The sequence below is a fragment of the Eumetopias jubatus genome, unplaced genomic scaffold, assembly GCF_037043125.1.
Source record: "Eumetopias jubatus isolate StellerSeaLion01/CBP00866 unplaced genomic scaffold, mEumJub1_p1.0 scaffold_1, whole genome shotgun sequence".
Lineage (NCBI taxonomy): Eukaryota > Metazoa > Chordata > Mammalia > Carnivora > Otariidae > Eumetopias > Eumetopias jubatus.
In genome coordinates, this window is record NW_028274807.1 from 89125350 (window position 1) to 89151782 (window position 26433).

At 35.6% G+C, this 26433-nt stretch overlaps 1 protein-coding gene across 2 annotated transcripts in view; it reads right to left on the minus strand.

Annotated features, from left to right (window-relative positions):
• NAALADL2 (N-acetylated alpha-linked acidic dipeptidase like 2) overlaps nt 1–26433 on the minus strand; it is a 690507-nt gene that overhangs the window by 220683 nt on the left and 443391 nt on the right. The window contains exons 10-11 of one of the 2 annotated variants that reach the window (XM_088019029.1): nt 6981–6989; nt 1394–1540 (exon numbers count right to left, since the gene is read on the minus strand). In XM_088019029.1, coding sequence (XP_087875155.1) covers nt 1394–1540; nt 6981–6989 — 156 coding nt within the window. The remainder of the gene's footprint in view (nt 1–1393; nt 1541–6980; nt 6990–26433) is intronic. The other variant, XM_028101069.2, reaches the window with a different exon arrangement.

The window sequence follows — 26433 nt, forward strand, 5'->3', positions numbered from 1 at the left end:
AAAGAGGTCAATTCATTTGTCTCATAAGTGTCAGAGTCAAGTATAGACCCATTCTTATGCTATACTACACTGTCTGTCAAATTCTTGGCTTAATATTTAACCATGATGATTTAGACAGGGATGGAATAAAAGATATCATTCAACATGTTAACGTGACAGGAGCTGGATGGGCTGAGGTAGGAGGATGATGAAGAAATATTAAAAGATATTAAGCAGGAAAATTAAAAATGAGTTATTGTCTTAATACATTGGTTTCATTAAACTGTATATAGTGGGCTTGGTAAAAAACTACCCCTACACACGTATCCCATTTTTACACAACAATAGCGTACGAAAATAACAATTAAAAAAACAGGTAAATTGTAATGATAACTTTTCCATTATGTAAGAATTCACCTCATTACAATAGGATTCACCTGGAGTCTCTCCCTCCATGAATTTAAGTCGTTAGTGACCATTAGCTGTTTACAAAGGAACTCAGGGATGAGTGTGGGAGTGCTGCTGAGAAACAGAAAGTGAAATATCGCTAATGCTCTCAGAAATTAAGATACCCCATACCTGAAGTTGAGCCTATAAAAATGTTTAAACACAACTTTTCAGGAGCACCTATAGTTGAAAAACAAAGCAGGTTTTATTCTATTTTCCAGACACTATTTATATTGTTAATATAATAATTACCTTAATCAGGCTACCCAGCTTTCAAATAGCTCCCAATAAAGCATGCACAACTTGTGAAAGGTAAAATATTCCAACAGGCTTAGATCTGCAGAGAAACAGTTCCCTGTGTCATAATTCTGAGAAAGGTCGAAAGGTTTGAAGTCCAAGAGATAGATGAACACAGACTTAGTTAAGGTAAATCAGGACTGTGATAATCTTCGGGGGGAAAAAAACCTCCTATTCTCATAAAAAAAAAGTAGTATCTTTTTGGGCAGGCAAACTATTGACAAACTTCGGGCAGCTAACCCACAAGACTCACATTAATATACAGAACGTGAAACGCATTTTCCCTTGGGCAAGGAGAGGAGAATCTATTGTCCATGTCGTCTGTTTCTGTGAATACTGAAGATTACAATTATGTTTTGATGTTAATCCAACTACTGCAAATTTCTTGTTGCAAAGCACACTGTGAAAATGTGAGTGACAGTATAAATCTTTTTAAATCGAATTCAACACTACTGAAAAGAGCTGATGTTTTCAAATACTGTTACAAAGCCTCTGAACAACAAGAATAACTCTCTAAATGAAGCAGCCTCCTATAGTGACCTACTTGGTAAGAAAGATAGATAGCCAGGATAAAATCAAATTCTGCATGTTTGCTATATTGTGTGTGTGTGTGTGTGTGTGTGTGTGTGTGTGTGTGTGTGTGTGGTTTTGCAATTTTAGGAACAATCACCTCTAATGCTTTGATGTCCTCAAAGGCAAACTGCACAGTGGGAACTCCAAGATGGTTGATGAAATAATCCGCATCACCTTGTATCTGTACAGAACTGACGTTGGTTTCTTGGCACTTAGCTCTTCTGGAACAGTTGAAATGATTTTTCTGAAAAACATAATTTAAATTGTTAGCATATACTATGCTTCTTGGGGCACCCCAAAATCAGTGCTACTCGAAATACAGTCCATAGATCAGCTGCATCCATGTCACTCAGGAACCTATTGGAACTATATATGCTTAGGCTACCCCCTTGTCCTCTGGAATGGGAATAGGAACCTTTAGGGATGGAGCCCAGGAACCTATGTTGTGACAATTCCCTATGATTCTGACGTTCACTAAACTGTGACTAGCACTGGACCAAATCAAATTCTGCTTGCTGTTGGTGGTCCAAAAGCATTTTTATCATAGATTTATTATGAACTGAAATGACTCTTAATTTGAAATATTTTAAAATGATGTTGAGTCCCCAAAAGGCTTAGGTTTTTTTTTTTTTTAAGTTTTCCAGTAAATTTACAAAGATGGCTTTGTAGGTTATAATTCCATTCTTCTTAGAATGTTTTTTGAAAACCACAGAAGGAAGTTTCTCCATTTATTCTTTTTTTAATTTTTTTTTAAAGATTTTATTTATTTATTTATTTATTTAATTAACAGAGAGAGAGAGACAGTGAGAGAGGGAACACAAGCAGGAGGAGGCTCAGAGGGAGAAGCAGGCTTCCCGCCAAGCAGGGAGCCTGATGTGGGGCTCATCCCAGGACCCTGGGATCATGACCTGAGCTGAAGGCAGTCGCTTAACCAACTGAGCCACCCAGGCGTCCCTCTCCATTTATTCTTAAAAGTATATTCCCTCAAGTCTCAAGTATGAAACTTTAATGGAAAAATCCCAGTCTCGTCAGCTGTAATCATGAGAAAAGTAAGACATTAGCAATGAGAACATTTACATCTCACATCAAGCAGAAAGTATGTATTCAATACATGTTTGTCATTGAATCAAAACACTGACTCTTCAACACCCCCCTATGTTTCTTTGGCATGATATAATTTCAAAAATACTTTTAAATATAACTGATCAAAAGATTTGGAAATGTGTAGTCTAATATTTAGAAAATGAATTGTCGCAACTTTTTTCAACTACAGTGCTAGATTTTTCCAACATATAATAATGTTTCAATATCTATCCAACTTTCTTTGAGGACCTAATAGAAAGATCTTTGCAATAAAACATGGAAAGCCTGTGTGAGCGTTTATAAACAAGGCAAGATTTCATCTTAATGTCACTTATATGTATCTTGAGTAAAGCATAAAAACCTAATTTTTTATCGTGAACCCCACCAATTTGCTTCTTTTGAAAGTCTGATTTTCTGAAAAGCGAGTTAATTCTCTTTCACTTACTGATCTACTCCTGGGGCTAAGATTCCTGAAGGTTTTAAATTGACCTGGGACAGTTTAGGTAGATTTTAAATATTCCCAAAGAAGAGCTACCCTTAAGTACTAGATTATGAAAAGCAAAGAAACCACTTTATATCATGTGCAGAATTCCAAGTACTTTTGACAGCTCCAGCTGTTGACAACTGGCACCTTTGAAGGTATTTGTTCAGCCAGACTAGATTTTTTTTCCTAATTGAATTTGAATGCTTTGGTCAAGCAAGACATTCACAGGTGTCCTATCATCGGAGTCTCATACCCAGCCTGCTTCACTCATTCACATTCACTGAATGGTGCCCGGATGCATTTGAATTTGTGAAACCTAGACTGTTACTGTTATACCCTTTTATGTTTTAAATAAGGATTTGATAGAATCTAATCTTTTATCTCCCCAAATGCTTAGCCAACAAAATTAGAAATCATTTTTACAAGTGGTTTATTTTCCCTTTACTTACATGTTTCCCTTTGCTTATATTTGAGACATGTATCCTACTCAACATCAGTGAAAATACAGGTTTGGCTTTCATTTCATTTTGTATGTATAATTCTTTTTTTTTTTTTAAGATTTTGTTTATTTATTTGACAGAGAGAGACACAGCGAGAGAGGGAACACAAGCAGGGGGAGTGGGAGAGGGAGAAGCAGGCCTCCCGCCAAGCAGGGAGCCCGATGCGGGGCTCGATCCTAGGACCCTGAGATCATGACCTGAGCCGAAGGCAGACGCTTAACGACTGAGACACCCAGGCGCCACCTGTATTTATAATTCTTAATATTTACTCCAAATATCAGCCATGCTGATATTTCCTTAGAATTCTGTTAGAAAAATTTCCTTAGAAATTTTTTTTCTCTCTGTCCCTGTCACTCCAATTCCTCAGAGTTGCCAGGCTGAGACGTTTCTTTGTGCTTCTTTCTTTGCATGTGTGCGAAGTTGCAAAATTTAGATGTTGGAAATGATGGGTCATCTGAACATCTGTTACTCTTTCATTTCCTGCTCTTCTTTCAGTCAGTGAAGTGAATCGGACCTGCTAGTGGAAGGGGCTATCTGTGTGTTTTATTTCCTCTTTTAATTAAACAATAGGAATACAATCTTCTGAAATATTAAAAATTTTTTTTCTCAACAGATGATTAGCATGAATTTAAAACCAACAATTCTAAATTCCACAATATGTGTCTCTGAAAGAATTAAGTTAAAAAATGTGAAACTTAAATGTAATATATATATTTTTAAGATTTCATTTATTTATTTGAGAGAGAGAGAGTGATCTCGAGAGAGAGAGATAGAAGAGAGCATGAGCTGGGGGGAGGGGCAGAGAGAGAGAGAGAGAGAGAGAGAGAAGCAGACTCCCCATTGAGCAGGGAGCCTGACTCTGGGGACTCTGGGCTCAATCCCAGGACCCCGGGGTCATTCCCTGAGACAAAGGCAGACACTTAACTGACTGAGCCACTTAAATGTAATATTTGATACTATTTTTATTTAGTCATTATTGCTATATAATAGCTTCCCTTTGTCAAAAAGTGTGTTTCCCATATATGCAAATTGCTAAAAAGACACCAATGAGCCCACTGCAATCAATTCTTGCATTCTCTGTTTGCTCTACAAGTTTCTCAAAGCACAGTTCTTGTTTTGCCTCAGCCTTTCACCAGGCCAGGACATTCTTTTTGAAGCCATTATAGATACCCTAGTCTCTCTGTTCTTGCCATGGCTAATCCCATTGCCTAGCTTTACTATTTTCAGCACCTTCCATTTCTGTGATTCCTTCTAGCTACACTTACATGTTCTCTGTTTTTCGACCAAATCTAAAGGGCAATATCCAGCCTTCAGAATTACATTCCCTAAAATACTTCCACATTCTTTTCCCTACTGTGGCTTGCTCTATTTCACCCATTTACTAACAAATCTATCTTTTCCCTAAAGGTTTGTATTACCACCTCTGTCAGTCATCTATAAAACCTTCTTTTGTAAACCAACTGAGATGCCAACAGAATGAGCGTTATTTAGAATTGTTTTTAAATTGTATTTTGATGGTTGAGATCTATTAAACTACATCGATGATGCTAAATATTGACTATGTACAGAGGGAGCCTAGAGTACAAGAAGACAACCCAAAATTTGAGGATCAGGGACAACACAATTCCCTGAAGAACCTTCCTAGGATCTCTTCCTTACCTACAAAGCCCAGAGTTTCCCTGAAAAGTTCTGTAGAGGACTTAGCGCACCAGCTCATACATTTTTCCTCTCTTTGTTTCTCTGTCTCTCTTTCTCACCACCTCATCCTCTGCTGCCTATTCTCCTGTGATTTAACCAGTGATGAGGGGAGGAAGTGCTGTACCCTCAAGCCTGTGTTTATTTTGTTCCTTGGTGCTTTTCTTCCTAGCTATTTTCAGAGTCAAATAGGATGAAAAAGAACCCAATTTTTGGATTGGAGTTTTTCCCCCAGTCATTTCATCTAGGGATTTCACTTTAGAGGGAACATTCCTGGCATAGAAACCCTATTCTCTAAAACTTTTTATTATTCATTACTTTATAATCTAGGCCAAATTCATAGACCTTAAGTGATCCTAAATCTGTATTCTATCCTAATGTGAAGTGTTTTCCCACACAACACCTCAGTGGATTGTAGTAGATCTCTATCAGGTAAGAGATAATGACCTACTCAACCCCTGTGAACACTTACATCTGAGAAGGAAATAGAAAGAAATGTTAATTTCCTTCATTTTACTAGAAGTTAGCCACCATGGGAAAGAGAAGGTTGGTAACAAATTTGTGCAGGTCAATTAATCTTTTAAATTTATTTACAAGGCTGAGTAAATTCAAATTAAGTATTTTATCCAAGGGGTTCAAAATGCTCCATACTTAACATTTGATAACAAGTATTTTTATTACAGTTCATAAAATAAGCAAGTTCAGGCAATGACTGTGGTTATGTCACTTGTTTAATTTCCCACCACAAGTCTATTGAAGACCTCAAATGAAATCACCATCTCGATCCTAAAGCTGCATGCTCTTTGCCGCTATACTTTCAGGCTGAAAGGCAAAACCTTATCGTAAAGGATCACATAAGTGAAATACAAAGAAATTAAGTCAACATTTACCTTAATTGAATAGTGATACCAAGGCACACTGACATTTTAATGTGAAATTTAAATTTTTAAATTAAATTTTAATTTTAATTTTAAATTTCTAAAGTATTTAAAAATCTGTTTAATAATTCAAACATTTTACCTCTCCCACACTTTGCTTTCCCCTGCACACATAAATATTCACTCTATATTTGTAGGAAATCTAAGGTGATTACTTACTCCAACAGCAAGTGTAAGATTCAAAATAAAATTACCACATTCTATACATTGAAACAAAATTAAATCACTTTCTTTTCATTTCAGTATTATTTTGTAACTTCAGTTGTATGGAAACAATTTATCTCCCTGGTTTTCCTGATTTTCACAATATAGTAATGTTCCAATCGTGATAATGATGCCTATGGGTATTTAAAAAATGATTTCTTGTTATAGGCACTGAGATGGTTAATTTTATGTGTCAATTTGATTGGGCCTCTAGGTACTCAGATATTTGGTCAAACATTATTCTGGGTAGGTCTGTGAGGGTGTTTTCAGATGAGTTTTACATTTGAGTTGGTAGACTGACTAAAGCAGATTATTCTCCCTAATGTTGACGCCTTACTTCACTCAGTTTAAGGCTTGAATAGAACAAAAGGCAGCCCATCCCCAGTAAGAAAGAACTGCTACAGTCTGACATTAGCAGGGACATAGATCTTCCTTTCTTTAGACTCAACTAAAAGCACATCACTTCTTCTGAGCATCAAGCTTGCTGTTTGGGGGCGCTGGAACTCAAACCATCGGCTCTCTGAGTTTGTTCTTTCTGGAATTGTAGGGATCTTTTATTTTTATTTTTTTATTTTTTAAAGAATTTATTTGAGAGAGAGAGAGAGAGACAGAGAGCCAGCAGGGGAAGGAGAGGGAGGAAAACTCTGAAGCAGACTCACATTGAGCACAGAGCTCTAAGTGGGGCTCGATGCCACAACCTCAAGATCATGACCTGAACCAAAACCAAGAGTCAAACCACCCAGGTGCCCCTCCTCCCTTTTTAAATTACATTATAATCACTGGATGTGGGTTGTAACCAACTATATATAACTATATATATAACCATATATAACCAACTATATATCTGTGGCATTTCTTCAATGTTTATTTAGTTACTATGTGTGTACATCATGAGTTCCTTACTTATTTTGGTTGTATTTTTATGCCAGCACCTCAAGTTGCTATCCATCCTCAGTTCCTCATAATGCATTACAGATCTCCTTTAGTAATCTTTGAGAGGAAACACGAAGTTATGCTTACTGACTCACTTTAATATTTTAAACTGGAAACTCATTTAACATATAACGCCAGCATCTGATAATGAGTTTCTTATACATAGAATATATTTTCAAATGGTAAACTTTTTTTAATCAATAACTATCTTACAATGCGTTTATTAAAGATTAAATTGAGTATGGAGAGAAACCAGCTCTTTATCTTTTTTTTAAGTGAAAATTTTCAACCCCATAAGATAGGATTTTCAAAATCTCCAGTTATCTCAAGGTTTCTGCAAAGGTTTAATCACCTACTTACAGAGTGTTAACAAAGCATTTTCAGCTTTAAATGGTGCAGAATTGCTATTCCTCTAGTATATACCAGTAGAACTGCCAAAGTGAAAAGTCTAGTTCTCATTTCATTCTGTCCATTTTTAAAACTTTAATCTTCTTCCTAAATATGAAGAAATGTTACTTTATATTTGAGCGCCTGGGTGGCTCAGTTGGTTAAGCGACTGCCTTCGGATCAGTTCATGATCCTGGAGTCCCGGGATCGAGTCCCACATCGGGCTTCCTTCCTGCTCAGCAGGGAGTCTGCTTCTCCCTCCGACCCTCTTCCCTCTCGTGCTCTCTATCTCTCATTCTCTCTGTCTCAAATAAATAAATAAGATCTTAAAAAAAAGAAATACTTCAAATTATATTTAAAATATATTTATGTACTAATGAATGCTTTAAAGAGCACTCTGTAACAGTGAAGATAAAAAAATAAAGACATTTGTCCTTGTTCTTATTCTAACTCATGTCTCCTCCCCCAGCCCTATATCTACTCCGTTTCCCCTTCCTCTTCCCTGGTTAACTTAAGATTCCTACCAATAGGCACATGATAACAGATGACCTATTTCTTTCTTTCTTTCTTTTTTTCTTTTCTTCTTTCTTTCTTTCTTTTTTTCTTTCTTTCTTTCCTTCTTTCTCTTTCTTTCTTTCTTTCTCTTTCTTTCTTTCTTTCTTTCTTTCTTTCTTTCTTTCTTTCTTTCTTTCTTTCTTTCTTTCTTTCTTTCTTTCTTTCTTTCTTTCTTTCTTTCTTTCTTTCTTTCTTTCTTTCTTTTCTTTCTTTCCTTCTTTCTCTCCACTTAAGGCTTTTGTGTAACAATAAAAAGAGGTGTGTTATTTTAAACCTTAAATAGCCACATTACAAACAAACTGTTGGGTTTAAATAAAAAATCTCCACTAAAATAATAAAATCGTATCCACCCTATGGTATCTTGTACCACAATACATTCCAGATGAATCCATCTTTTAAGGGTAAACTCTAAATCATAAAAGTATAGAGGAAACAATGGAAGATAATTTTTAATAATCCTAGAGTGGGAAAGACATTTTTGAGTGTGAGAACATACCCAGAAGATTAAAAAAAAAAACATTAATTACCCCAAAACTTATGTTTCCTGCATGACAAAAATTACCATAAACTAAAGATAATTGAAAACCTGGGGACAAAAATAGTTAACAATTCATTCTCTAGACAAATGGCTAGTTTCTGTAATACATAAAACAAAAAGCCTGAAAAGCCAATAAAAAAATAGTCAATGAACATGAACTGGCATTTCACAGAAAAATAACTATAATTGTCTTTAATGCATAAAAGGTATATAAAATATCTCTTACTTTTATAAAAAGCTTTGGCAAGTTTGATTATGGACTGACTTGTGAAGGATATGGGAATTCTGGGGCCTCATATTGCTAAAGAAAAAAAATTAAAAAATTCTACGAAGGTTAAATAATGTCACATCCATACAATGGAATAATATTCAGTTTTTAAAAAGAACAATGAAGCTACTTATGCACTGGAGATGTACAATCTCTAAGACACAATTTTTACAGGAAAAAAATGATGTGTGGTAAAATTCTAAATGTCATTTGTATTAAAAAAAGAAAAAACTGTATACGCTCAACTACAAATGGTGTTTCCTCTGGAGGGAGGTACTGGTGGAAACAATAGGCTTAGGAGGAAGACTTTTCATTGTCTACCTGTTTATTACCTTTGAATTTTAAATCTGTGATTGAATCACCTGCCAAAAATAAATGTTAAATTTTTCAAATCTCCTCTGAACTATATACTGTATTCCCAATTCCAAGATTCCCAGATTGTAAGCTAATCAATTTAAAAATAGCTTTTGTTGGATAGTAGGAAAGAAACAAACCATGTAGCAGATATCTCCCAGCTTCAGAAATGTTAGCATTTTATAAAATGCCTAAGTAGGAAAATGAGGTATTTAGAATTGTATCACAAGGTCCATTTAGGACCATCAGAAATGTGTATATCATTGGAGAGGGGACAGATAAAAGTAACTGCCACTTATTAGGGAAGAACAAGTTCTCTTATAGGAGGATTTGGGACAATAACATGAGTTCTCTGCTGGGGTAGGGGTCATTAAAGTAGGCACTCCAATAACCAGGAGGATACTGGGAGAGAACAGACCGCCAAAAAGTAGTGGAGAAAACTGAAAACAAAATTCCATTCATCATAATCATGATTTCCTTGAGGACCGTTCTTGTTTACATGGTTTATGTGTGTTGTATTTTCTAGACAAGTATCAAGTTATTATCAAAATATGCTAAATATGGGCCACCTCACTTTCTACAAGGAGACATTTACATAAGGATTTACCATTGACAAACAAACATCATATTAGATCATAATTCAACCCTGTGAGATGGATAAAATAAGCAGTATTATTCCATATACAGATTAAAAGCTCTGTTGCCCTCTAGGGACATAATGATAACAAACAGAATGGTGGGCAGGGATTTCTAACTAGATCATTACATTGCTGTCTCCTTCCCCTCCCCACCTCTACCCCCAATCTAATAATCCCCCTCCCTTCCCACTCAACTATGGAAATAAGAAAGGGGTTCCTCCTTCATACAGAAAGCGCTGGTAGGCTGCTGATTAATCAATTCAATTAAAATTACCTTACAGTTTAAGAAAATGGTGACTTAAAAAATTTACACATAAAGAGACTCCATAGATCCCTCTGCCACTTTGGCATTTTGCCAATAGGGTTTGCTGTGGGTCGTTCTGATTGCTAAACCTATTTCTTCATTCAAAGCAAACTATATATAGAATGACAAGCCCAGGGCCCTTCCAAAAACTGTACTCTGATTCTATCTAAATGAAACCGTGACCATATTGAAAAGGTAAAGCAGAACCATCCCAACTGACCTTTGGCCAACACACTGGATGAACGCACACTCCCCCCCACCTACAATTCCTATAGGACCTTTAATGACTGAAACGATCAAGATATAGATTTTATGTCTCAGTGAAGGATAACAACTCTGGCTTCACAAAGCTGTTCCATGCTGAGGAATTGGCTGACATCACATAACTTCAGCTATTATTTCACCAGCCTTCTTGAGGTTTGTCTTAAATAGCTTCTCCTGGCCTCACAGGCAATGCTAATTTAAATAAGACAGCGTCAGCATTTCAGTGATGTATTCCAGCTGCCAGGCATTAAAAAATTAACTGAAAAACCTAACTGGTTTTCAATTCAACATTAACTGTCTCAGGCTGCAAATATTTTTAATGAAATATTTAAACAAACGCTACTGTAGATGAAATAGTTTAGTAACTTCCTTTCAAAAAAAATCAGACGTTTCAAAAAGAGTAAAGAAAATCGGAGTTGTTCTGCATAAGTTTAGCATCATTCAGTAGATAGCAAGAAGAAGTTTGCTGTTCTATGACCAGGGTTACAGGGCAGTTGTAAATCAGGTGGGTGCTCTCAGGTATTTTAGAGGTAATTCATTTAATTTTAGGAGGGCACAGGGAGAAAAAGCTGAAAAATGCAGACTTGGCAAGCCAGGAGGGCCAAAGGATGTGTATGGCATACCATCACACATTACCATTTCAAGCAAGTTAAGTGCTGAGAGTGAGAAATCAGGCAGAGGAAATAACCCCATCAGCAGTACTGTGTTTAACTCTGACAGATGACAGCATCATCTTGTAACCTGAAAGCCCAGCGCCAAGAGAGCTGCTCGAGTGGGGATGGCTTTGCTAGAGTGAGTTCATCAGAGCTTTGTAGCCACATTGTATCTTAAGGAGCATTGTGCAGAGGATGCCCAGGCACTACCCATGACTCACACCCCAGCACCAATCCCCGCAAGTCAGGTTTCTTTGGATCAGACCTAGGACCATTATTCTGGTCCCAGTGTAGCAGGAAGCTTTTGCACATACATCACTTGTTTGAACTAATTCTCATTTGCATTTTTTCTGCTTCTCCTACATGTTTTTTGAGGTCAGAGAATTTGTCTACCTTTCTATTGACCCCCTAGTGATCAGCACAATTAAATGGGTAAGATCAAAGTTTGTAAAAACGAAGTCAATGCAATCATATCAGTGTTTTCCAATGGGAGGGAATAGGAAGGGAGAGAAGACCAAACACCATTTGGCTTGGCCTAGGTTTAGACCTGAAAATGACTGGATTCAGAGTTCTAAAAATTTCAGGAAGCTTGAGGTTGACTTCAGGTAATTCCATGAGTCATAACTGTACTGGAAATAATTCCTTGCTGGGCAAAATCTGCTTTCAAGAAAACTGTGTATCCTATTAGGTGCTGGGAGGAAATCAGCAAGTAGGTACTGACATCACAGAGTACATTGTGAGAAGTAGGTGCTTGAGATAAATACTAAAGAACAATCAAAGCTTGACCCACAAATAGACTGCAGACGAGATAGACAATTTTGCATTCTCCCTTAAAAAGTACTGATATCTCTTCTCAGCAGTATGACTTTAGTCAGTTACTTAACTTCCTGAAGCCTCAAATTCCTCTAATGTAAAAAAGAAATGTGTGTACAATATGAAAAGGTTGAGAGGAGTAAATTAAATAATGCATGCTAAGCACTCAGCACCTAGGCCTCCTTCAGAAGTACTTAGAGCCCAGCTGTTACTATTATGAATTACCTTTACTGCTGAAGTAACCAACAGACCACACACACACACACACACACACACACACACACACACACACACACAAACACGTACACACCTACATTTTTGGCAATGTCTTTCTACAAAATCTGCTTAAAACTATTTTCTCCTGCCTTCTAAGACATGGAATGCCCCTATTCAGAAAGTAAATCTTTTCCTGATTATCTAATGCACTTTTTCTCAATGAACTTTGGTGGACTTTGGTTTTAAAGGAGGTTCTTTTCACACCTTTTTGTTTTTCTCCCTTCTCAAATTAATCTCTTTGGATTTTATAAAGTAGTTCATGTGACAGAATTGTATTTTTTTATTTAAATATGCTTACTAAATGCATTAAAAGAATTTTTTTAAATGTTATACAAATATTGAATATTGTAAAATGTATTGCCCTTTTGGATTCACACACACACACAAAAAGGCTTTTTCAAAAAAATGGGGTAAGGCTGTGTAAAAGACGATTATTTATACCTGAGAAATGATAGGGTATCATTGCATATTTTTTCATCCAGTATCAAGGAATTTTTTTATTAAGGTATTTATTTTTCTTAAATTAAATCTTCCTCAATAAATTATTATTTCTAAAGAATAATTCTTAACACTATGTAGTTACAATAATTGTTATTGTAGAAACAATAACTATATAAACACATGACATTTTCTTATTAAAATATCGATTGAAACAAGATAAATCTGTGATGGGAAAACACAAGAAAAAATACTTTAAAAAGTATTATAATTAACAACAATAAAAAGTAACAAGCAAAACAGTAGTGGTCTGTCATAATAATAAAAAAGGCAAGGCCTTATTCTTCATTTATAGAAATATAAGAATAATTTAAGAAGACCTAACTTTATAATAGTAATATTTTCATTTCAGCCTTCATTATTATTTTTTGATCTCTTCAATATTGGTTGGCACTATTTTTTATGGTTAGCCAATGTATAAAGTGTCACAATAAAATTTGTTCTCCGCATAATCAAAAAATATATATACATATACATATATATATATAAAACACCTAATTTAGGACACCTGGGTGGCTCAGTTGGTTAAGCCACTGTCTTCTGCTCAGGTCATGATCTTGGAGTCCCGGGATCGAGTCCCGCATCCAGCTCACTGCTCAGTAGGAAGCCTGCTTCTCCCTCTGACCCTCCTTCCTCTCTCCCTCTCTCATTCTCTCAAATAAATAAAATCTTAAAAGAACCCCCCCATTTTATATTTAACAAATATGTATTTCATATCTACTATGTGCCAGGTGCTTTCATATATAATATTTTATTTTATCTTTATAACAATACTTTAAGGAGGAAATAATTATCCCTAAGCTGTTTTATTTTTATTTATTTATTTATTTTTAGATTTTATTTATTTGACACAGAGAGAGCACAAGTAGGCAGAGAAGAAGCAGAGGGAGAGGAAGAAGAAGGCTCCCTGCTCAGCAGGGAGCCCAATGCTGCAGGGCTGGATCCCAGGACCCTGGGATCATGATCCGAGCTGAAGGCAGATGCTTAACCAACTGAGCCACCCAGGCGCCACCCCCCCCACCCCCAGCTATTTTAAAGCCACCATTGCTAAAAGAAATTTAAGCAAATCATCTGTGGTCATTTAGATAGTGAGAAGGCCAAAATTTGGACCACAGTTTCTGTTTCCAAATCCAGTATTCTTGACTCTTTAACCCCAATGCTGGGATTCCAAAGAAATCAGCTTTCCCCTTTTCTCCACATCTGGAACTCAAAGCACTTAGAAATGGAAGCTACTTTGATAGGAGACTTTGTGTTGGATTTGACATTTTGCAGAGAGACGCAGAAATCACACGAAAGACCACTTGGCATGTCTTCTTGCCATCTGCCACCTTAACGCCTCGCCTGGATGTGAAATAGTTGCTTCAAACTTAACTGATCAAAGATTAAATTCTACATTATGCTAAACAAAATAAGTCAGTCACAAAAGAGACAAATACTGTATTATTCTCATTATATGACTGCTAGTGACTGAAGTATATCCCCTGCAAATCCCTGTGCTGAAGCCTTTACCCCCAAGGTGACCGTATTTGGAGATGCTCACTGTGAAGAAGTAAAAAAGGTTAAATGAGGTCATGAAGGTGAGACCCTAATCTCATAGCTCTGGTGCCCTTAGGAGAAGAGGAAGAGGCACCAGAGTCCTCTTCTTCTCTACCACGTGGGGACACAGCAAGAAGGTGGCCCTCTGAAAGGAAAAGAGCTTTCACCAGGAACCAGCACCTTGATCCTGGACTTCCCAGCCTCCAAAATCGTGAAAGGTAAATGTCTATTGTTTAAGCCACTCAGTCTATGGTATTTTGTTACAGCATCCCGACCAGGTTAATACAATGAAGTATCTAGAGTAGTCAAATTCATAGAGAAAGAAAGTAGAATGGTAGTTGTCAGGGACCAGGGGAAGGGAAAATCCGGGGAGTTGTTTAGTATGTTTCAGTTTTACAAGATGAAAAAGTTCCTACAATTGGTTGCAAAACAATGTGAATATACTCAGTACTACTGAACCATATGCTTAAAAAATAGGCCCATTATACTAGAATTAAAATAAATGAATAAATACTTTTTTAAAAAGTTAAGATGGGGGTGCCTGGCTGGCTCAGTCGGTGGAGCATGGGACCCTTGATCTTGGGGTTGTAAATTTGAGCCCCACATTGAGTGTAGAGATTACTTAAAAATAACATCTTAAAAAAAAGTTAAGATAGAAAATATTTTATTATATATATTTACTACAATTAAGTATTTTAAAATAAAAATAAACCAAAGAATAAAGTATGGATTTCTCTTAAATCAGCTTTTTTCCCAGTATTCCTTTTCCCCAAAAATGGTCCCAACATTCATCCAGTTGCTTACATCAAATCTTTATAGTCATTCTTTACTTTTTTACCTCCTTTCCTGCCCCTTACATATGTAATCTAGTGCTTCTCAGACTTTAGCATGTAAGAAATAACCCAGAGGGCTTATTAAATACAGATTTCTGGGGCCCCATTCCCAGACTTCTGATTCAGCAGGTCTAGGGAGTCTCAAAGAGAAAGTACAGGGGTAATAAGTATGAGGTAAGAGCTTAGAGAAGTATAAAGATTTTTTTAAAGATAGAAAAAAAAATGTCAGTTTTTAAAGTTCAGAGAAACAAGATGTTTTTCAGAAATAATAAATTCCCCAGAGTCCTGAGTCTGTCTACCCATTTTTTTGTTTGTTTATGTTTGGCATTCAGTGAAATGATGACAACTTTAAATCGACCAAATGAAACAATTTCATAAAGAACTCAATGATAGCATTCTACCTGCAGTACAATTTTTATCATTTGGAATCAAAAATACATCTTCTCCTTTTTTAAAACTATTAGTTCTGAGAGCTAGGTTTCCAACAATTATTATCTTATTATTTAAATACTTTATACAGAATATTGACCTATATATTCTTCTTATATCTTCATAGCACTGTGAAGTAATTAGGATATTACAGCGATCTGACAGATGAGGATTTTGAGATACAGATAGGTAAGCAATTTCCAATGATCCTATAAATGATAAGTAACAGACTCTAGTAGAATTTGACTCCTACTCCAGGTTTTTCTTTCCCCCTTCTTCATGGTTTGTCAAAGATTTTTTTTCTAATTGTTGCTTCAAATCTTTTCCCCTAGCTAAATTTATTTATTTTTTGGTAAATATTTGTCAAGGAGGAAGCAGGAGATGAGCTGTTATCACTACATATCCTTAGGCTGCACTGTGCTGATCCCTTTCATAAATGCCAAGGTGACTGGCTAACCTGAGCCTGCACCCTGAGCTCTGGAGTCCATTGCTCTCTGTCTTGGTTGCATCAGGACAACTATCCTTAAAGATGACTGCTCGCAAGTTAAAGTTTAAAGAGAGAATAAGAGGATTTTTCTTTTTTTTTGGAAAGTCAGTTCAGCTCAAATCCTAAATATTCGAGAGTAGGTAAAATGTTTCATTAATTATCCTGCAACTCAGAAACAATAATCCTAGCATGATACTAATAACTAAGGCAAGGGGGGGGTGCTCCTTTTCAAATAATATTAGGGATGAATGATTAGTTCCAATCTTGCAGGGTTGTCAACAACATGCATGCCAGTAAGTAATCACAGATTTCTTTCTCTCTCTCAGTATGTATGTGTATGTATGCATGTATATACGTATGTGTATATATTGTTTATATTTTATAACCACTGCTGAATGCCTACTAAGTGTCACATGTTCTAGAGAATATAAATTATTAACAAAATGCATACTTTCTATTTTCAAGGATCTTGGGATATAGTTGGGTAGGAAATGCTTACCCATAAGAAATGCTTAGATGATTTGTAGAAAATTTGTGCTTTAATGGGGACAGTATATTGGTTTGAAAATTACTTTTGGAAGTTCACATAAATCTAGCAGAACTGAACAGAGTCTATTGATAAGAAATCTTTGGCAACAGCAAAAAGGTTAGCAAATAATGCACTAATATGTACCTACTGCTCTCTGAAAGACAGGTAGGAGTTTTAACAATAGACGTTGCTAGCTACAAGATTCTTTTTGGATAACTGAGCAGTGTGGAGGACAGGTACATTATTGACATGATTACTTTATCAGTTAAACTTGGGTTTCGGTTTCAAATACATAAAGTCAAACAGTAATATATCATTTCCTTGTCCTGACATGGATCAACTTAAAGAAAGACACACAATCCCCAGTGTCCCCCACCCCAAAAAAAGTTTAGGCCTCACCTATAAATAGATTCTTGGCCCACAGGAGGTAGACTAGAATTAGAAAATATTTGAGAGCTCCTATTCCCACAGTATGTCACTTTATGCCAAATTGTATTGCTCCTGAGGCTCTGAGGAAAATCTGCAAAAGGCTTTCTTAGATGTGCTTCACCAGGTTTCAATGAATTATGTTCTAATTAGACAAGGATAGCAGATTTAGGACAAGGAAAATAAAAATTGATAACAGATAAATTGCATACATTTAGGCTAGTTCATATTTTATATAGAGGTGTTTGCTACTTAATTTCTTTAAATAGTGTTTTCTCTTATGTTAAATATGTAATATATACCATTATTTGGGGTTTTTCCTTATTAAATTAACAGGATTTTTAAAATTATTTTAAAAGTTGATAAGCCTACAATAAATTATATTCTTCTACATTATCAGGGAAAACAAATTGGTACCAGCCTTTTAGAAAGTCATTCAGCAGGATGTATTCATTCCATACTTGAAAAAAGATATTCTTTGATACAGGGATATTATGGCTGGAAACCTATCCTATGTGACCCATCTAACAGAACAGGAAAACTATTTACATAAAAATATTTACCATGTCATTATTTATATTATAATATATTATACTTTGGGATGAATTGTGTAAATAGAGAATATTAGAAATAACCTAAGTACCCCTAACCATAATGCTTAAATTCAATCTCATAGTCATTAAACATAATGATCATAAAGGGTAGTTGCATGAAAATGCTTTTGAAAGAATACTGCTAGACTAACCTTTAAAAATGTAAAACCTACCCCCACGATCTTCCTTCCTAGTTTAAACTCTCCAAGAGCTTCCTGTTATACTCAAAATTAAACCCAAACACTGACTCTGGTTTGCAAAGCCCAGCCTGATCTGGCCCCTGGCTACTTCCTCACTTGTACCACACGTTTCCTTGTCCACTAACATCTCCCACACTTAGGACTACTTCATTTCACCATTTGGAATGCATGTCCCCTAATTTTTGCTTGGCCAGCTCCTTCGGGTCTTAATTTAAAGGTCCTCTCCTCCCAGAAGACTTGCTTGATTATCCAATATGAAGTCGTCAGTCAGTTACTCCCTATCTTGTCCCCTTGCTTTAATGTTCTGTGTAGTACTTCATTATCATCTGACAATTTCCTGTCCACTTCTTTATTAATTTGTGTGTCATCAGGCTACTCCACTAGAATGCATACTCCATAAAAGCCCAGATGCCTACATACTGTCGCTGGTACATAGAAGATGTTTGATAAATATTTCTTGAATGAATGTGAGGAGGTTCAGAATATGCCACCGCAAAAATATGCTACTATGACATAAGACCTGTTTTGAGCTGAAGGCAATTGAGAGGAAGCAGACACAAGCGGAACTCGTTGTCCTCTCCCTCTCTACTAGGAGGGGCAGAGTGAAGACTCCTACCAGCCCAGAGACACATGGTACCAGAGGAATCCATATAACAAACCCTATAAAAGCTTACCATCCCATTATTTTCCCCCATATATTTACCTTCCCAGTTTGCTGCCCCTACAGGCCTAAAACTTTTCCTTTGTCTTATCTCTTTTCTACTAATTTGTTGTCCTTTGTAAAGATGCTATATAAGTCCAAGTTCTAAACACCCCTTCAGTTATTCATCAATGAGTTCTCTCATTCAATGCACATGTTAATAAATTCTGTTTTTCTTTTAGTAATCTATCTTTTGTTCAGTCTAATTTGTAGGGCTCCAGCCAGAGAACCTAGAAGAGTAAAGTGTTTTGTTCTCCTCCCTTACAAATAAATCTATCGATACTAATAAGTCTTTTTTAAACAGAAATATCCTTTCAGAGAAAAATTAGCTATATTTAAAGAGGATTTTGTGTAAACCTTTAAATGATCACACGATGAGCCTAATTGGGAGGCTACAATACCCAGCTACCATTACTACTTGGGAATAACTTCTGTAATTAAAACACATAGGGTTCCCAAGGAGATGAATCACAATTTTAGCATTGTGCTTTTTGAAGCAAATAAAATTTCACAATGTCAAACATTTACAAAAACCCAAAGCAACATATAATTAAGAAATAAACTATTTAGTACAATGTATAAGTACAAGAGCTACATATGGAAAGAAAAGATCCATGTGGGATGTAGCTGTTTGGGAAGATTTTATGAAGAAGACAGAACTTAATTCAGGGACAGATAGAGGGCTTTGGACTCAACCGGGAAAATAAAAAGGATTCCAGAAACATTTGGGAAAAACCTTTTTAGGGAAATTTAAGATATGCTCATCCCTTTTGACTTGCTCTTTTAGAACCTTCTAACCCTAAACTATCCTAATTTCTATCATTTGGCTTAGAGCCCAAGATAATACAGGACCACTAGGAAATTCCAAGTCCTCAAACTCTCAGGTAATATGTAATAATTTATTCATTTCAGAAACTTGAAAAGCTTGAACTAGTGTGCAGCAGGTCAGGAGATATCTAGAATTTATAGACTGTTCTTAGCTTCTAAAGATAGTTATTCAGCATCCGATACATTAAGAAACATATAATGATTTAGATATGAGACACAAGTCATTTCTGTTTACTTCCTAAGGCCTTGATACACTTACAAATACAAACCGAACTATCAGCAAAAATGGAAGATAATTATTCAGATATAAATATGGACATTTAACAAGATGCCTATAATTTCCTTTTGTATATTGAGTGCTTTGAAAGGCAAGAAAGTAAAGTAAAAGGAAAGCCTAAATCTTTAAAGGTAGATTTAATTTGGTGGCATTTGATACAGACCATAAAAGTTTTTAAATATTGATAAAATATATAATAACTGATCTATCACCAGTAGTATCGCTTAAAGTATCACTTAAAATGAAGTGAGATTAGATTGAACTTTATTCCCCCACTGAATCGAGCAATTAATTCCAGGAATTTCTGACAAACCATAGGTACACATTTGAATCCCCACCTGTAAAAATGTTACAAGTCATTATGTTCATCAGTGTATGTCTCTAAATCAATAAAATGGTATAAAAATGCAACATAAGCAAAGAGGAAATTTTAATATATTGTATAATGCATGTTTCACATCTTGTTATACTTTTATTAAACATTCAGCTGCTAGCATAGCACTATAAGGTTGTGCAACAAGAGCACACATATTAATAGAACATTTCTTTAACAACTTATAAAAAAGAAACATGCAGATTTTGACAAGCACATAATATGGTAAATCTCAGTAATATGAAAGTATAGCTGTATATTTCAACATAAACTGAATGTTCAACATTTTAAAATACCAGTAGTGGGAATAAAGTAATTTAATAGGCAGAATTGCCCCTAGTCATTTGCAAACTACTGAAAATTTGCATGTAAAATTTAATACTCTATTTTCTTTTTCACTAGAGGCCTTATTGAAGAGAGGAGAAAAGAGCAAATTGTGAAGAAATCATGTACTAGTGAGTATATTGTTCTTTTAGAAACTTCAAATAAAGGAATGGCAAGACTTTACTACATTGCATTTCCAATGGACTGCATATTTCAGCCTAACATTTCGTAACATTCTCATGCTTGCCTTTGTCTTATAAGTTTGGTTATAGTTATTATTCGTAATTTATATGTATGTATATATATATACATATATATACTGTATATACATATTTTTGCATAGTTTTATAAATTTGCACAGTTTATGTACAACATAGTTTTAGGACAATAAATGATACAGCATAAATCTCTAGTATAATGATATAAGCCATAAACACTCCATGTTTACCACAAAACAGAATTACTATACTAGGGAATACCTAGATCTCCCTCCTGTATAGATTTTGCCATATATAAAGGGGTATAGCAGAAAATAATTCACACTTTAAGAGGGATGACACTTTCTAATTTCCATGAGATCCTTAATTTAATTGTGAGGGAAGATTTAAAGACTAAAATAAAGTCTGAAGCCAGAAGTTTTGTCATTAAAAAGTTCTTTTCTATCTCCATTTGACCAAAAATAAAGCATCTGACTGGAAGATGACAGAGACACTGTATTTCTGTTTATTCCTGCTTAAGCTAAGTCTTCCTCACGCTACGTTGCTGTCACTCCTGTGAAAGCCAGTGGTGCTGGGGCCTCGCTGACTGCGGTTTCAAGGACAATCACTCCTAAAGTGTCCGTTTCCTCCCCAGCTGAAGGGTCTCATCATTCTTACTTTTTCAGGGTTCCCTGATTCAGATAATGAAACATTCAAGCATTGCCTACAGCTAAGCCAAATTCACCACCACCTCACCAAATGCACCATCAATTTGGTGGCGAGGACACACACAATCTCCAAATTGATTCTGTATTGGGTCTTCTCAGGTCCAATTTCTAATGATCCCAAAGGAAAACTTCACAGAAAAGATCAATTTTAGAGTGGCCTGTCATTCTTTGGTATTATTTCTCCTGTTTTAACATTTTGTTAAGCATTAAACTGATCTGGGGCCTGTGTTTCTTCCAAAGAAGCTGGCACCAATCAAATGCTTTAGAAATGTGTGAGCTTCCCTAGAATGGCAAATCTGGAGAGATTCCTTCCCAACAGAAGTTTCTATATTTGCTGCCTTAGATGAAGTTCCCACGCCAGAAATACCGAATTAATAACAACTGCACAACTGGAGATCCCTACTTCTATGTCCCTCGTTGTTTATTCCAAATATGTCTGAGGTCCGAGCAACTTATTCTGACCAAATTAAGAACACTGCTCAGATCCTTTCTAAACTGTCCCCAAGATAGGGCCTATGATCACACCTTTCTTGTAATAAGCAATGAAAGTATCAATCAATAGTCTTAAAAATATCTTTATCAGTTAAAAAAACAAAAAACAAAAAACACCTACCTACATTCCTTGTCTTTACAGGATCTATAAGCAATAGCGTATTTGCCTTCGTGTTTGGTCAGACCTAATGAAGCTAATATGTGTCTTAGATTCCACATACTTCCATGCATCTTAAGGTAGAAAAGTGATGCTCCTTTTCCTTTTCTACTTCTCTTTTCTCTGAAAGCCAGTTTTTATTTACCTTTTCATATCTGGGGATCCAGTGCAGTTGAACCAGTTACCTTAGACTAAAGTTAACACTAAAAGTTCTATTATGTTTTCCAGAGTCTCCCAAATTTTTAAATGATGTTGATAACATGTTTTCTGACCACCTTACCCAAAATGTCAATGGTTTGCTGATAACCTCCCCTTCAACAAAAGCTCACAACATGATAGAAGCAAAAGAAGGCTTAGGATTTAAAACCATGTAGGTGATATTACATTTAAATTATACCCAAATAAAATGCAATTTAATGGGAAGATATCCAAAGTTATATAATGCACAAAATACTTTCAGCACTATAAAATGTTTTATTATAAGCTTGGTAGCTCCATTATTATTGCTGCTATTATTAACATTCAAATGAAAAAAAAATGAATTAATTCTTAAATATTTATTTAAAATTGCCTAAAAGGAGATCTTATCTTCATGGTTCAGAGTATGGCTCAGTCTCCAAAAGGCAATATGAACAAGAGACCAGGTCCAACGGGCCTAGGTTAAAATGAAATAGTAATCTCCAGAGTTCCTTAATTACTTGGAACTATTCTGTCAAAGTAAGAAACTGCTCTTATAGAAACAATTTAGAGCAGTCTGACTGGATTTTCTGGAATCACAAATGTTAGCGTACCTTGGGTCTAGGCTAACAGTTTTCAATGAATTTTAGATATTTTACACATACAATAATTTTGTAATTTTATATATACACATATATATTCCTATATATACACATATATAATACATACACATATAATACATATATAATAGACTCCTATATATAATTTAGACTTTATGTATATATCTATAATTTTATATATATATATGTATATTACAGATTTTATTTAAAGAGAGAGAGAGAGCAAGCACAAGCAGGGTGAGGGGTTCAGAGGGAGAAGGAGAGCCTGAACAGGGAGCCTAAGTTGGGGCTCTATCCCAGGACCCAGGGATCATGACCTGAGCCAAAGAAAGGCACTCAACTGACTGAGCCCCCACTCAGGTGCCCCAGACTCCAATATATTTATTAGTAACAAGGTCTTGCTATGCAAGCAGAGGAAAAGCTTTTCAGAATCTCTAGGGGGAGAGAGAACGATCGGTTTAGATAGACATAAAAACACCCATCCCCTTATACCTTAATGAACCTCCTTTAAGCTGGGATGTCTCTTCCAGTAGAAAATCGCTGCTTTAGACCTCAGAACTATGGAAAATATAGCAAGAAACAGGGTTCTGTGGCTAACAGGAAAATTGATTACTTAATGAATTTATACCATTAAACTGTTGCTGATGAATCCAACTGGAATAATAAGCCCCGTTTAGGAGGAAGAGTGAAGACAAAGTAATCAAAAGAGAAATCCATACTATTATGGAAGTGGGAGGTTAGGAAGTGCTGGAATATATTTAGATGAAATAGAGAACTGCATTAATCATTTGTCAAAGACTTAATAAAAATCAAATGTGTTCAACCATAAAACTTTCAAATCAGACATATTAGCTGCGTAAAATAAATATTACCTAAAATGGAAATAAAAGGTAGCTATAGTCTGTCAGAAAGAAAGCCATATTCTGATTTTTGCCAAGTAGTTATGGAGAGGCTAAAATAGTCATTTACCTCAGAAATCCCCAAACTGTAAAATGAAATTTCCATTACAAGCAACATAACTAAAACTTCAATAGCTACTGGAAACATGATAACAATGTTCTGATCTCATTTACCGTAAGAATTGTGTATAATGTTATTTTCCATTGCAAAAGCATTACGTATTTAATTTTGGCAAAGGATTTAATTACACATTTCGCTAGATCAACTGGGGGTGTTCTTCAGTGACTTTTCCAGTTAAAACTGCCTATATCGTTTGCCATCTTTGTAACCTTGGGTGGAGTACTTAAAGTATCTATACCTTATCTACTCACTAAATGGGATTAATAACAGTACTTATTTCCTAGGTTTAATTTAAGGATTAAAATGCATAATAATAAAATATTTCATAATGCGTATCAATACAAAAATTTACCCCCAAAATGTTAGCCGTTATAACTGTTTTTATTAACAAAAATAAAATTAAATACCTGATACATAATTCTTTTCATGAAAAAAAATCCATGTGATTCAGAATTTCAGATGGAATCAGAGCTTCACAAAGCTCTGTATCAATATCGTATTGTATTCAACAATGTTCCCTAGAGAAATTATGGTACCTCTTAAAAGATGCTAAGGGAGAAAAGGAGGCTCGATAGGGTAATAGTAAAGCTTAAATTTCTTTAAGGTACACTCCAATTATTTAAGGGTTCAAAAATGTTAAAGAACCAGTTAATTTTCCTATATTATATATAAAAAATATGGGTAATGGCTTATCTAGCACCTCTCATTTTTCAAAGTTCTCTCATATTTATTATCTCCTTTGAGTGTTATAACTCACAAACAGTAATACTAAGTCTTGAGGACTGAAGTTCTTTGAAGAATGTCTCTGTATTGTTTACACTTCACACATAATAGGTATTCAATAAATATATGAACAGATTATTAGCTCTAATTATGAAGATGAGTTTATAATAAGAAAAATGAGGAATCAAATGTTCTATGTCTTATGGTTAGTGGTGGGTTCAGGATTTCAAATTCATATTCTCTGATTCTCTCCAAAAAACTGAATTGTCACTGGAGATATAGGAATTCACTACTATGATGACAAATTAGATTCTTTGTCATAGTGAACACAATTAAATTACATAACTACAAATGCATAATTAGACTCAGAGAGAGAAACAGAGAAATTAGACTCATAGAGAGAAACAAAATTAGTATTTACAATGTTAAAAATAATTTTAAGAATAGATTTAACTTTCAGAGTAGTGCACAAAGCTAGTATGAATAAACTGTAATGTCAGTAAAGGAAAATAACACAACGGTTGTATAAACCGAATATCCCAACCAACTTTACTTAAGTTTCCCTATTTTGGCTTTTCAAATCTTTTTTTTTAATTAATTACATTTTTTAATTATGTTCAGTTAGCCAATCTTAGCAGAAGGGGTGGCATAAGTATTATTAAAGAGTAATGGAAATGGGCTTAAGAATCCATTATAGAACTATATGACAAAAGAAAAAGATAAGATGCAAGGGAAAATAATTTCCCCAAAAATAATCTCCCCAAATTTCATGTATGGAGTATCAAAAAACCATTTTCAATTGTACTATAAATAAAATATAATAAATTAAAAAACCATGATGTCTTAATTCAGAAGGAGAGCTTCATTTTGCCAGATTGCAAGACAATCCAGATATCTAGCGATCTCTGGGAACACATTGCAGGCTTTCCCCTTTTCTGGGTTGTGCTGAGAGTAACAAACATTAGAGGCATTAAAATCGCCCTATGACCATTTAATTCTGTCAATTTCTAGCTATGAGTCATCCATTTGCCTTTTAAAACTCTAGTAAAATCTCATCCCTTCAGCCAGCATTAATCATCCCATCCTCAGCACATTTATTCTTCAATTAGACTTCTCATCACATTGTACCCTATACCACCTCATTATGGAGTTTAGGCCTTAAAGACCATAACCAGAATGATCTGTATCTGAATCATCAGTGTCTAGCACTGTGCACTCTCCTTTGCAGGCACTTAAAACAATCACTCACCATGCCATTCAAATATCCCAATGGCATCTGTGAAGCCTCCTGCTATCTATCCAGCCGGAAGCAATGCTCATTGGAACTCAGTGCCTTAGAACTTTGTCTACCAGCTACCACTCCACTGTTGCCCCCTTCACTTAAACTCTAGATGCTCTATTACAGTTACTACCTCTGTGTTTTATCTGCCTCACCAAAGCATCAGCCACTTGAGGGCAGAAGCCTGTTGTTATTTCTATCCACACCCTCAAGAGATGTCCTTGGTTAGTAAATGGTACTGTCATTCATTCATCTTGTGGCACTGTCCAAAAACACCTTGGCCTCCTCTTTCTTCTACGTTTCACATCACATTTATTAGCAAAGCCTACCACTTTCAAGATGTATCTCACCAGCCCAGAACTACCTCCATAGTTCAAAAAACCATTGTCTCTCCTGTTCCTACTGCAATGGTCTCCTATCTGGCCTCCTAGATGCCACCCCTCCGAGAACCTCCTATTTTTACTGAGCCAGAGTCACCTTTAAAAACATTATGTCTAACCATGTCAATCAACAGTTTAAAACCCTACAATGACTTCTCATTCCACCTAGAACAAAATCCCAACTCTCTGCCGTGGCCTCTCAGGCCTTACGTGGTCTGCGCCCTGTGCCGCCTCACCTGGTTTACCACTCTAGGCATTTAGGCACCCTGCTGCAGGCTCCCTGGCCACCTTGTTCTTCCCCAACATGCTCCCCCTTCAGGGTCTTTGCACTTTGATTTCTATTCCCCAAGACATATCCACAGGACTGTCTGCTCACTTCATTCAGATTTCTGCTCAAACACCCTTTCCCTAAAACAGGCCTTGTTTGATGATACTAAAATAATA